The sequence below is a fragment of the Diaphorina citri genome, unplaced genomic scaffold, assembly GCF_000475195.1.
Source record: "Diaphorina citri unplaced genomic scaffold, Diaci psyllid genome assembly version 1.1 scaffold553, whole genome shotgun sequence".
Classification (NCBI taxonomy): Eukaryota; Metazoa; Arthropoda; class Insecta; order Hemiptera; family Psyllidae; genus Diaphorina; species Diaphorina citri.
This window is the reverse complement of record NW_007377987.1, coordinates 73,645-86,636: the sequence shown is the minus strand read 5'-3', so window position 1 is coordinate 86,636 and position 12,992 is coordinate 73,645. Positions and strand designations below refer to the sequence as shown.

Sequence of the window (12,992 nt, the reverse complement as noted above, 5' to 3'; positions counted from 1 at the left end):
TCCTTCTTTCTCACCTCCCCCCTCCCCCCCCCCCCCCTTCTCTCTCTCTCTCTCTCTCTCTCTCTCTCTCTCTCTCTCTCGCTCTCTCTCTCGCTCTCGCTCTCGCACTCTCGCACTCTCTCGCTCTCGCACTCTCTCGCTCTCGCACTCTCTCGCTCTCGCACTCTCTCGCTCTCGCACTCTCTCGCTCTCGCACTCTCTCGCTCTCGCACTCTCTCGCTCTCGCACTCTCTCGCTCTCGCACTCTCTCGCTCTCGCACTCTCTCGCTCTCGCACTCTCTCGCTCTCGCACTCTCTCGCTCTCGCACTCTCTCGCTCTCGCACTCTCTCGCTCTCGCACTCTCTCGCTCTCGCACTCTCTCGCTCTCGCACTCTCTCGCTCTCGCACTCTCTCGCTCTCGCACTCTCTCGCTCTCGCACTCTCTCGCTCTCGCACTCTCTCGCTCTCGCACTCTCTCGCTCTCGCACTCTCTCGCTCTCGCACTCTCTCGCTCTCGCACTCTCTCGCTCTCTCACTCTCGCTCTCTCTCTCTCTCTCTCTCTCTCGCTCGCTCTCTCTCTTCTTCCCTCCCTTCCTTTCGTCCCATATCCTTCTTTTTCTCCTTCCGTCTTCTCTCCCTTCTCCGTCTTGGGATCCCAATACCTCCCCCTCTTTATCTCTCTCTTAACCCCACACCAATCCCTTTTCCCTCCCCCTTCTCTCCTAGTTGTTTCCGTGATACAGCGTTTCCTCAGGCTCCAGGATACGTCCTTGTGCTTTGTGAAACCAACACCAGGTTCGATACACAGGAAGATGCTAACAGTATTAATTTCGTTCACTTTATATGTAAACCTTAACATACAGTGATGTCAAACCTTCTTTGTGCTTTGTGAAACCAACACCAGGTTCGATACACAGGAAGATGCTAACAGTATTAATTTCGTTCACTTTATATGTAAACCTTACGTCAAACCCTCATCAAACAGTATGCACATTTCCGATATCTTCGGGACAGGGTCGTATTTATAGAGGGCAAAAGGGTAAGCCCCACCCCCCATCTATTTTGGGTCTTTAGATGTAATCCTTATGTATTTGAACTGTTCAACCCATGAAATACACGAGTTGTTTTGACTGCTTGGGTAAAGGGACTTTTCAGTCTCATTCGAGCAGGATAAACAAAAATGTTTCATACAATACATAAAGTACAAATTTAACAAAAGGCGGGATTATTGCCTTAGGCAATCTCTGCCATCCAACCCAAATCACAATATTAAAGTCATGTACTGCAGGTATAGTCATGTACTGCAGGTATAGTCATGTACTGCAGGTATAGTCATGTACTGCAGGTATAGTCATGTACTGCAGGTATAGTCATATACTGCAGGTATTAGGCTATTATTTGGAGTATCCCCCCACCCCCTATAAGTCACTGTTCGGATTCTTGCCTCCCCCCCTTCCCTTCATGTTCCTAATTGAACATCAAATAGTAACCAATTGAGAATGTAGGTACCAACCGTCTAGCGCGTGTCCACCAGAAACTAGGGTGGATTTACATCACCAGAAACACCAAAATCCTACGACAAAGTCGCCTAACGTGTAGGTAGTCTGTTAATCTTCTGTTAAATAATATACTCCCAGATAATTTCCCATTATTCTTCCAGAATCCAGAGTTGTAAGTACATAGACAAGCTAGCTAGGTACATGGGTAGGTACATAGCTATGAAGGTAGGTAGGTAGGGTACCTAGTTGTTATCTCGTAAAATTAATTGAGCTGAGACTTGCACTGTGCATTCTCTTATCATAACGAAGTAGAAAACGACTCTCTCTCTCTCCCTCCCTCCATTTAGCTCTCCCTCTTTCCCATTTCGCTCTCTCTCTCTCCCTCTCTTCTTTCAACCTTTTCTCTATCTGCCTCCCTTTTTTCTTTCTCTCTCTTCCTTTCTCTCCTCTTTGTTTGCTTCCATATCTTCATTTAGTAGGTACTTCATCCAGGGACAAATGAAAACTAGATGAAGGAATATGAAAAGGAGAAGGGAGGAGGGGAAGAAAAGGGAGAGAGGAGAATGAGTAAAAGAATAGAATGTACCATGGAGAGGATTGAAAGGGGGAGGAGGGAGGGAAAGAGAGAGATAGAGAGAGGGAGGGACGGAGGGATAGAGAGAGAGATAGGAGATGAGAAAGAAAATTAGAGAAAAGTAGAAAACCCAGTTTTGAAATTTAAATGTTAGCAAAAAATACAAGTAAAAAAAAATATAATTATTTCTAAAAATGAGGGACATAAAAACCCCGAGTTTATATCAAGTACCCACCTTTTGTTCATTAAGCTTAAAGTTCAAATTGAAGTGCTGGGGTTCATGTCAAAATTGTAACAAGTACAGACATCAAGTTGAAGAGTCAACTTTTTTCCCTCTCCAGAGAAATTTTGGCATTTTGCCGTTTTTTTTTTTCTACATTTTCCTCGTCTACGAGTAATCTAGGTAGGATTCATTATCAGATTATCACATACAATCAGTCCTTTTTTTCTAGCTAAATTCCATTTAGTAACCAATTGAGAATGTAGGTACCAACCGTCTAGCGCGTGTCCACCAGAAACTAGGGTGGATTTACATCACCAGAAACACCAAAACCCTACGACAAATTCGCTAGGTAGTCTGTTAATCTTCTGTTAAATAATATAGGTACTCCCAGATAATTTCCCATTATTCTTCCAGAATCTAGAGTTGTAAGTACATAGAATAGCTAGCTAGGTACATGGGTAGGTACATAGCTACATATGTAGGTACATGGGTAGGTACATAGCTATGAAGGTAGGTAGGTAGGGTACCTAGTTGTTATCTCGTAAAATTAATTGAGCTGAGACTTGCACTGTGCATTCTCTTATCATAACGAAGTAGAAAACGACTCTCTCTCTCTCCCTCTTTCCCATTTAGCTCTCTCTCTCTCCCTCTCTTCTTTCAACCTTTTCTCTCTCTGCCTCCCATTTTTCTTTCTCTCGCTAGTTGTTATCTCGTAAAATTAATTGAGCTGAGACTTGCACTGTGCATTCTCTTATCATAACGAAGTAGAAAACGACTCTCTCTCTCCCTCCCTCCCTCCATTTAGCTCTCCCTCTTTCCCATTTAGCTCTCTCTCCCTCTCTTCTTTCAACCTTTTCTCTCTCTGCCTCCCATTTTTCTTTCTCTCGCTTCCCTTCTCTCCTCTTTGTTTGCTTCCATATCTTCATTTAGTAGGTACTTCATCCAGGGACAAATGAAAACTAGATGAAGGAATATGAAAAGGAGAAGAGGGGAGAAAGATGAGAGGGGGGGGGGAATGAATAGAATAGAATGTACCTTGGGGAAGATAGAACGGAGAGGAGGGAGGGAAGAAGAGAGAGATGGGAGAGACAAAGATAGGAGATGAGAAAGAAAATTAGAGAAAAACGAGTTTTAAAATTTAAATGTTAGCAAAAAAATAAAAGTAAAAAAAATATATATAATTATTTCTAAAAATGAGGGACATAAAAACATAGTAGAGTTTTTTTTTTTTTTTTTTTTTTTAATAGCGTTACGGAACTTTTACGGACACCTTAATACATTACATACAAAATTAAGGGGAAGAAGAAATTTGAGTTTTTGCAACTCACACTATTTTTGAAGCTAAAACCAACGAGCACAAAAATTTCAAATCAAAACAAATCGATCCACAGACTCAGTCTACCGTCGAAAATGCAGGCATACATACATATTTTTCGAGGGAAAACTTCGGATACCTTTGGAATCTTTGGATGATGAAAAAATCGATTACTTTCATATATTTTTTTTTCCTTTGTGTTATTCCAGGCTCAATTCCTGTCGTTAGCAGTTGTCTATTTCATCAGTGTCCTAATGGTATCTAAGTATCGGGATATATTGGAACCTCCCCCTATGTTACCACGAGCTCTGAGTCCGCCCCTGACTCAGAATAATAACCAGGGACATGAGGGTAAGTGAAACTTTATCTGAAATATTTTCTTTTAATTTAATTCTCGAGGCTTTTTTTCGAAGAGAATATCTATCTTTGTTGATAAGGTCCTCAATCTGAGTTTAAACTAAACTGACTTTGCTATGTTTCTTTCTGGTTGGATTTTACGTAAACTTTAAAATCAACAACCAATCAGAATATTTTCTCAAAAAAGAAAAAAAAATGGTTAATAACTTGAACTTAAATTCCTACTGTTGTTCTGGCCGAAGTGAATCTTGTTTAACTCTCCACACACGTTAAGACTGTCTGAGCGTGAGTGGCCGGCATTAAAGCTAGTTGTGGATTGGTAAACTCCATGAAATCCTATGTCTTCCCAAATCCACCTAATTGGGACCATTCAGACGGTTCAGCAGCACATTATTCAGAACCGAGGCTTCCTCGCCATCAGCTACATGCTGCAGAAGTTATCACGCGAGCATCTGACGCTTGAGGTCCTGGGTTCGTTTCTCCGGTTCACCAAACATTTGGTCACGTCAGCTACATGCTGCAGAAGTTATCACGCGAGCATCTGACGCTGGAGGTCCTGGGTTCGTTTCTCCGGTTCACCAAACATTTGGTCACCTGTCTCACGCCCAACAGTGAGTTACTCCTGAAACAGGTAAGCATTTCCTGTATGACTATTTTGGATAATTTTATCTGTTTAGAATAAAGCATTTCCTGTCTGATTTACCGGATAAAGTTATAGAAGGGAACTTCTGTAGATTTCGGGTGGTATTTTGAAAACCTCAATCCCCCCCCCCTCTCCTCCAAAAAGGGGAAACGATGAATAGTAATCAAAACGGAGATAAGTACTCAGGAATTGAACCACCCACCATTGTATTTAACCTCTTCGGTACTGGTAGGATAAGGCTAACACTAAGTAGCCAATTGCTTAACGTTTCACCCCCTACCTCGGTGTACAAATATACAATCATTCCATTTACTACACCCATGGCTTACCTATACCATAATCTATGCGCTATCATCAAACATTTGATTGCTTAATATTTACCCTTATCACTCCACAAGTCTACATTGAAGTGCTACTAACCCATGCTTTCTGCACACTTCACTTCCTAGCTTGCTACCATTCTTTGCTTTCCACGCACTACCTAATTAATGCGACTCTCGAACTCACAATAAACGAGTTATCACTTCATGCTTTTCAAGTCCTATTGGTCCCATACCACCCACTGTGCACTTCCCACCGCTACCCACTGTGCACTATTAACCCTCCACTACCCACTGTGCACTATTTGTCCCTACTACCCACTGTGCACTATTAACCCGCCACGACCCACTAACCCACGCCGTTTTAGTTCTCCTCTTCGTTTCTCCTCCGTCAGGCGTTGGACCACATCCTGTTCAATCCCGGCCTGTGGATTCACGCCCCGGCCCCCGTGCAGTCCCGGCTGTACGCGTACCTAGGCACGGAATTCCTGGCCGACACCGCCGTCTATAGTAACGTACGCCGGGTGTCTACCATACTACAGACGATGCATACGCTCAAGTTCTACTACTGGGTTGTGAATCCGCGCCTCAAAACCGGCGTGATACCGAAGGGACTGGGTAAGTGAACTGAGTCACCTTGTATATTCGTAACTTATTATATGAACCCCGAATCATCCCCAAATCAGGCGACATATTCCAGGTAGATGGTGGTATGCATTTGTTATTACAGAATAAAACTGTTGCTTTTGGGTAAAAATAAAATAAAAGGTCGATTCCTATGTACGTAAAAAGTAGTAGATGCATACGCTCAAGTTCTACTACTGGGTTGTGAATCCGCGCCTCAAAACCGGCGTGATACCGAAGGGACTGGGTAAGTGAACTGAGCCACCTTGTATACTCGTAACTTATTATATGAACCCCGAATCATCCCCAAATCAGGGGACATATTCCAGGTAGATGGTATGCATTTGTTGCAGAATAAAACTGCTGCTTTTGGGTAAAAATAAAATAAAAGGTCGATTCCTATGTACGTAAAAAGTAGTGAAAAGTCCAAATCTGCTGAAACCTCACCTAAGTAAGCGCAATAAATTCTCCTCAGCATAAACTTTCCAGCGTTGAAAGTTCTCCTAAACACATTGGAACTCCTGAACTGAGTGGAACGCCAGAACATGATAAGGATGCCAGTCCTTCTCCTAACCAAGTTCCTAGTATTGATAACTCCCCTAAACATGATGTTGCTTCGAACGATCCAACGCAACCTGATGCATCTCCTAAACATGAAATACCAAGTATACATAGTTCTCCTAAACATAAAACTCCAAGTGCAGAAAGTTCCCCTACACATAATACTGCTGTGACTAATGAAGATAATATTTCTAATGGTAAAGATACCAATGAGAATGAGGTTCCTACAGAACCTGAAGATTCGGAGAAACCAGAAGATTCGATAGAAGCATCCGGTGACAAGTTACCTGCACGGTCAGACCCCTCACAGTTACCTCCTGATTCACCCTCTTCAGAAACGCCTTCGGAAGGAAATGGTTCTGAGAACGAAGTGACTGATGTACCAGCACCATCTCCTAGCAAGACAGTAGAGAGTGAGGAAGATCCTGCTGTTGTGTTGGAAACCATAGACCTTGTTGAAGTCAAGACATTGACTCATGAACTCGCTTTGGAGAATACTCAGGTTTGTTTCAATTTGTATGCCAAATGCAAAGTTTGTCGAACAAAAAATAGTGGTATCCCCCCAAAAAACAATTTGTGTAAAAAAGTTACGCCAAGGTTTGTTTTTTTTACTTTGGTCCTATTCTTTGTCCCGTTTTATACTTGTATTAGATTTGTTCCTCTTTGTCCTTTTGTCACATCTACCTCTCGTTTGATTTCAGGCGAAAGTATGACGTTATGTCTCCTCACAACCTCTACACGCTGTTGGCAGAGCGACTTTTGCAGCACGAATCATCCCTGTCGTTTGCCACGTACAATGTACTGTATGAAATACTGACCGAACATATAAGTCAGCAAATCCTGTACACCCGTCATCCGGAACCAGAGAGCCATTACAGGTAAGGTTCGCAACTTGAAGGACTAGGATTCGATCCTGTTCGACAGAAATGAAAATGGGAGCAGCACAACAAAGAATTTTGAAACGACTGGCTTTCTCTTGAACAACAAGGCCTCAGTAGTTTCATTTCTCTCCTTCAAACTTCTTTTAAAGAAATAGAAATAGCCTTTAATAGCAAAATATTGGAATGCTAGGAAAAAATTACTTCATTGTTAATTTCCTCATTTTTAAACTACAACAACAACAACAACAACACTCTCTCCCTTTTCATTTCTAGGTTGGAGAACCCCATGATTCTCAAAGTTGTGGCTACACTCATTCGTCAATCGAAACAAAGTGAACTTCTCCTGGAGGTGAAGAAGCTTTTCCTATCTATTTTTGACTAGGAGTACCTAAAGAAGGTCAACAACAGTAGGTAATTACTTAGAGTACAAACAGAAGAGTTACAGACTATGTTCTTATAACTAGTATGGAGGAATAGGTCAGTTTTCACAGAATGTGAGGTCCTTGACTTAACTGACTAGCCTTCTCCATTCGTGTCTGTCCTATGCGAAGGTCTGCCAATCTTGTCGTACTCTGATGTCTTGGAGCATTTCTCAGACAAACCCTCCAAAGACATCAGAACCTTATGGAAGGAAGGTACTGTAGTCTCAGGGGGGAGGTTCTAAATCCATGTTGTACTTGTGTTTTTGTTAGAAATAAAGCAAACCAATTTAATCGTATTTCACAGGCATGGCGTTCGCACTCTACCAAATCCGTCCTAGATTTCGTCAACAGTTCTGAGAACGCCATCTTCGTTGTCAACACGGTTCATCTGATCTCGCAGCTGTCAGACAATCTGATAATCGCCTGCGGCGGACTTTTGCCTCTCCTGGCCTCTGCCACTTCACCCAACAGTGAACTGGATGTCATGGAGCCTACTCAGGTATGTGGTGATTTAACCTCCGTGGTCAAGAGCACTGACTCTCAACCCGGAGGTGCTTGGTTCGAATCCCAGCCAGGGCGGAAATTTTCAAAACAGACTTTTTCGTTCTTGGTTAGGCATGGATGTAAAAGAATGTGCCTTGAAGTAATGCGAAAGCGGTATAGAGGTACAATTTGTTATTATAATTATTCTGACCAACTTGTGTCCGACCTCACACTGCTTTGTAACAACAACAGGGAGAACAGGAGAACTGTGCTGCAGATGTCTGTGTGGCAGGTAAAGTATTGGCAGACAAGGAAAAGTGGACAAAAATATGACTAGACGAAGTGTTTTATTTATATGTTATACTCGTACCTCAAGAACTTGAGTATTGGCTCGAGTCTGGGTTTGATAACTGACCGGTCAAATAAATAATTAAAACGGCTAGTTTTTGATCATCAGCTTTTGTAGAGCTGCGTATATCGTACATACATAAATACTATAAAGTCTGTCTTCATATTTTCCTAATTTTCATAGAATAGAATATACCTTGTTTATCCTGCCCGAATAGGACTGAAAAGTCCCTTTACCCCAGCAGTCTAAACAAGGTCTCGTATCAAATTTTGATGGGTTAAAAAGTAATACATACAAGTAACAGTTCAGTAAAAAGACCTTGCTTAACTAGAAAAAAAAGAGGGTAGATGTGAATTAATGGTGGTAGTAGGGAATGACAATGAAAAAAGATACAACAGGTAAAGATAGGTAGTGGATAGAGACATTGTGAAAGTAATTGTGATAAGGAAAATAGAAAGGAAGGGTATTTTAACAGGACGTTGGGTGCCTTCTATTAGGGGAAAAAAATTCATACTGGATTTTTGTCAATTCCTTTCTTCTCTTTAATTACTAAGTTCCATTTTTTTTTTTTTTAGGAATGGCTTATCGCAATGGCCTACATTCATCCGAAGAGCGCTGATGAGCAGAAGATCTCGGAAATGGTGTACTCCCTATTCCGTATGCTTCTCCATCATGCTATCAAACATGAGTATGGGGGCTGGAGAGTGTGGGTGGACACTCAGTTGTGTCTCCAGTCGGCACCCAAAGGCAATCCCACCTATTTTGTACACACGCCCCATGCCCTTATGCTGCAGGTAAGTGAAGGAGAGGATAGTCAATGGGTGAGATAAGCATAGTATAAGTTCAATAATTAGACGTTATTAATAGAGTTGGTAAGACTTTATATTCCCCTCAGCTTATAAAGTTGTGTCAAAACATAGTCGACCGATCGATCGACAAGGAAAATCTGTGTTGTCGAGGCAGTGTGGACGTGTCAGTCGACATCGATCGATGGACGGTCGACTGTGTGTGAACTCACCTTGAGACTTTATATAAATTCGCCCCAGCCTCCAAGACTTTGCAACTTCCGGCGTCCGTCCGTCCGTCCGGTGGCAAGCAAAGAGGTAAGTCTGTGCGAAGATCACCTTTTGCTTAACAACTTTTCATGAATAAACTGATGTAATCCTGTGATTCTCTTGGTTTCAGGACGTGAAGGCTGTGATCACTCACTCCTGGGTGGACACATTGGCCATTGTACATTCCAAGGTAAGAAAATGATCTATATCCTGTTTCTGCTGTTTTCAATAAATAAATGAAAACTGGAAAACTCCCCATCCGTGGCACAAGCTCCGGCTTTTACGGATGGGTATACCATTTGTTGACTATTTATTTGATTGAGAGAATTGTTCTGAAAAACCAATAAATGGAAACTTATAAAATAACTAAATAAATAAAACATTTGAAGAGCCAGCCAGCCTAATTTGCTTGGAGAGAGTAGACTATTGTCTAGCTGTGGGACTATAAACAGTGAGGAGCACAGCTAACCCTAACCAGCCTAGCTAGCAGGAAGTTTTCAATGGGGTTCTCTTTGCTTCCTATACCATATCGCTAAACCGGCAGCAAAAAGTATCAGATAGTGAATACCATTTTAATTATTATTTTAATTTGTAAAGATCCTTATCTAAATAATTAAATATTTAATAATTATTCGCATTTATTTTTTCTTTACTAAACTTTTCTCTGATTCTCTTTGGTCCTCTTTCCTCTCTTCTCCCAACTTGACTTACCCTGTGATAGTGCGGATAAGAAAGATCCCCACCTGTGGTAAGTAGACTGTAGTCCACATTTCATGACATTATATGGGCATGTTACGACACAGACCACACGATTCTAATGTAGCAGTTGTTTCATTGCTACGAAATAAATCTTAGGGGTAGAAAAGCTGCGAAATGTTTCGTGTAATAATATACACTTATACACACTGCATGCCATGCTGAGATCGGAACTTGGCCTAGCGCCTTTCTTTCATCAATAAACTTTCTGATATCAAAACCAGGTTTTGAAGAGGTTTAATAGAGGGAATTGTGAGATTGTAACAATGGAGGTCTTATCGTCCCGAAATCTAAGGGGAAAGGATAGGAGGAAAGCCAGTCGTTCCGGGAACACACCTCATTTGTTTCGCATAATACCCTCCGTCAATTTTACGTCATGAATTGAGTATGTACTTTGTACTCCATGATTTATTGAATGTTATTCTCTTCCAGTTCAAAGCTACTTGGTTTCATCTGTGAGCTAGTGGAAAGCCTCTTTGCTTTTAAAGAATAAGTTCAAGTCCTCACGATGGTTGACCAAGGTTCAGGACGAACCAACTAAGCATGGCTAGAGACCATCAAAAAGATATCCTTTCCTTCTTTTGCCATCACCATTCGGCTACAGCTGAAGCCGCTACAACAACAACCAATTCAAGGGAATTTTTGAATTATCCTCTTGATTTCCCTCTTTATCATGGTCTGAACTTCGTGATTCTTGTTCAGGTTTCCTACGAAGAATTCAAGCTCCAGTTTGCGCAGATGTACGAGAGGTATGATCGACAACGCAGTGACAACATTACAGATCCGCAGCTTAGACAGCAGAGACCCATCAGTACAATATCTGGCTGGGATCAACCTACTGGCATGGAGTATGATGACACAGAGGTAAGCATAGGGGTGGATTTATTGTAATACTGAGACTTTTAGAAAGTAACATTGTGTATTTTAGAAAGTAACATGACAACCATAATTATAGGTCTGTTAAGAAATGTTTTCCCAAGTTAAGCAAATGATGATTCCTGATTGACAATTTGACGGTAAGGCTAGCCACTCACTATCAGGTAGACCTGACAGGCGGATCTGGTCGGTTGTACCTGTCAGGTCTATCTGATAGTGAGTTTCTGGCTAAGTAGCATTAGACGCACATCAAATATGTTTCTGCAAGAAGTATTAAATCTTCCTAATAATAATGTGCTGTTTTATTTCGATTTCAGCATTCCACAATCACAGAAAGCGAAGACGAAAGACTGAAGTACATGAAACCTGTGGAACCCAGTGACAATGCTGAGGATACCAAGGCCTCGTGTGAAGTATACTCGGGAGATGTCGAGTACACCATGGATGTGATACCTGGTGAAGATAGCACTGCATTGTCATCACCAGACAGCCATACTGATAGAGAACCAGACAATAACAACAAACTTAAGACTGAAGTACATGAAACCCGTGGAACCCAGTGACAATGCTGAGGATACCAAGGCCTCGTGTGAAGTATACTCAGGAGATGTCGAGTACACCATGGATGTGATACCTGGTGAAGATAGCACTGCAGTGTCATCACCAGACAGCCATACTGATAGAGAACCAGACAATAACAACAAACTACAACCAACCCAAGAACCGAGCGAAGTGGGGTCAGGCAAGGAGAACTCAGGGTCCGAAGCAAGCTCCTTGCGAACCACCCCGGAGAAGAAATCAGAAACCAGTGAGTCCAAAGAACCCACGAGTACCTCGGAAGGAAATGGTTCTGAGAACGAAGTGACTGGTGTACCAGCACCATCTCCTAGCAAGACAGTAGAGAGTGAGGAAGATCCTGCTGCTGTGTTGGAAACCATAGACCTTGTCGAAGTCAAGACATTGACTCATGAACTATTAGAACATGAGAGACTGCATAGTCGAGAGAACATTGTAAAGGAACTGGATGAACTCTCTAGTATAGTAAACGAGACCACCCCGGAGAAGAAATCAGAAACCAGTGAGTCCAAAGAGCCCACAAGTACCTCGGAAGGAAATGGTTCTGAGAACGAAGTGACTGATGTACCAGCACCATCTCCTAGCAAGACAGTAGAGAGTGAGGAAGATCCTGCTGCTGTGTTGGAAACCATAGACCTTGTTGAAGTCAAGACATTGACCCATGAACTATTAGAACATGAGAGACTGCATAGTCGAGAGAACATTGTAAAAGAACTAGATGAACTCTCTAGTATAGTGAACGAGGAGGAGTTGTCTGTTCAGATGCAAAACCTGAAGAACAAACTGACTTCAGACAGTATTGTAGAACATGTGAATGGAGTGAGTGATAGAGAGGACAAAGATCGCGTTCTAGAGAATGGAACGGATCATAGCAGCGGAGATAAAATAACACTAGATGATAATGATGTGAATGATAGTATGGAATGTGATAGAGGTGTAGGAGACGGTGCTAATGAGCAAGATGAGGTTGCAGAAGCAGACCTAACAACAAAGGTGATCAAGACAGATGATAGCATACAAGTGGAAGAAGAAACGGAAGACATAGTTGACGAATCTAAAGAGAAATCTGAAGCAATTGTTACGCGCTATTTTGGACATTTTTAGACTCTACTCTGTTCATACTGTACCTAAATTTCGCGGACATTTTACCTCTTGTTACGCGTCCTTTTGGAAATTTGTAGACTGTACTCTGTTCATACTGTACCTAAATTTCGCGGACATTTTACCTTTTGTTACAATTGTTACGCGTTCTTTTGGACATTTGTGTGACTATACTCAATGCCAATGTCCTGTCCCGCGTCTATACTAACCTCTATTCATTGGGCTTATGACGTTGGCGGCTCAGATTGCTCTGGAGGAAGCATGGGTAATCCGGCCAGTGGCGGCAATGGCCGCCCGCTATTTGCTCAATGGAGTCACCATGTGTACCCTCAGTTTCTACCTTCCTCGGCCGGAGTGCCGCGGAATGGGGCCGGGGGGTTCACGTCATCAGGTACT

The 12,992-nt window shown here is 42.2% G+C and overlaps 2 protein-coding genes across 2 annotated transcripts in view; both read left to right on the top strand.

Annotated features, from left to right (window-relative positions):
* LOC113467773 (neurobeachin-like) overlaps positions 1-11,482 on the top strand; it is a 19,154-nt gene extending 7,672 nt beyond the window's left edge. The window contains exons 2-8 of the mRNA XM_026824178.1: positions 6,799-6,975; positions 7,252-7,345; positions 8,104-8,175; positions 8,808-8,942; positions 9,448-9,477; positions 10,746-10,907; positions 11,237-11,482. Coding sequence (XP_026679979.1) covers positions 6,799-6,975; positions 7,252-7,345; positions 8,104-8,175; positions 8,808-8,942; positions 9,448-9,477; positions 10,746-10,907; positions 11,237-11,482 — 916 coding nt within the window. The remainder of the gene's footprint in view (positions 1-6,798; positions 6,976-7,251; positions 7,346-8,103; positions 8,176-8,807; positions 8,943-9,447; positions 9,478-10,745; positions 10,908-11,236) is intronic.
* A 58-nt stretch (positions 11,483-11,540) lies between these two features.
* Positions 11,541-12,599, top strand: LOC113467772. The gene has a single exon (XM_026824176.1). It carries the CDS (start codon positions 11,541-11,543, stop codon positions 12,597-12,599), a length of 1,059 nt encoding a protein of 352 aa, XP_026679977.1.
* The last annotated feature ends 393 nt before the right edge of the window (positions 12,600-12,992 follow it).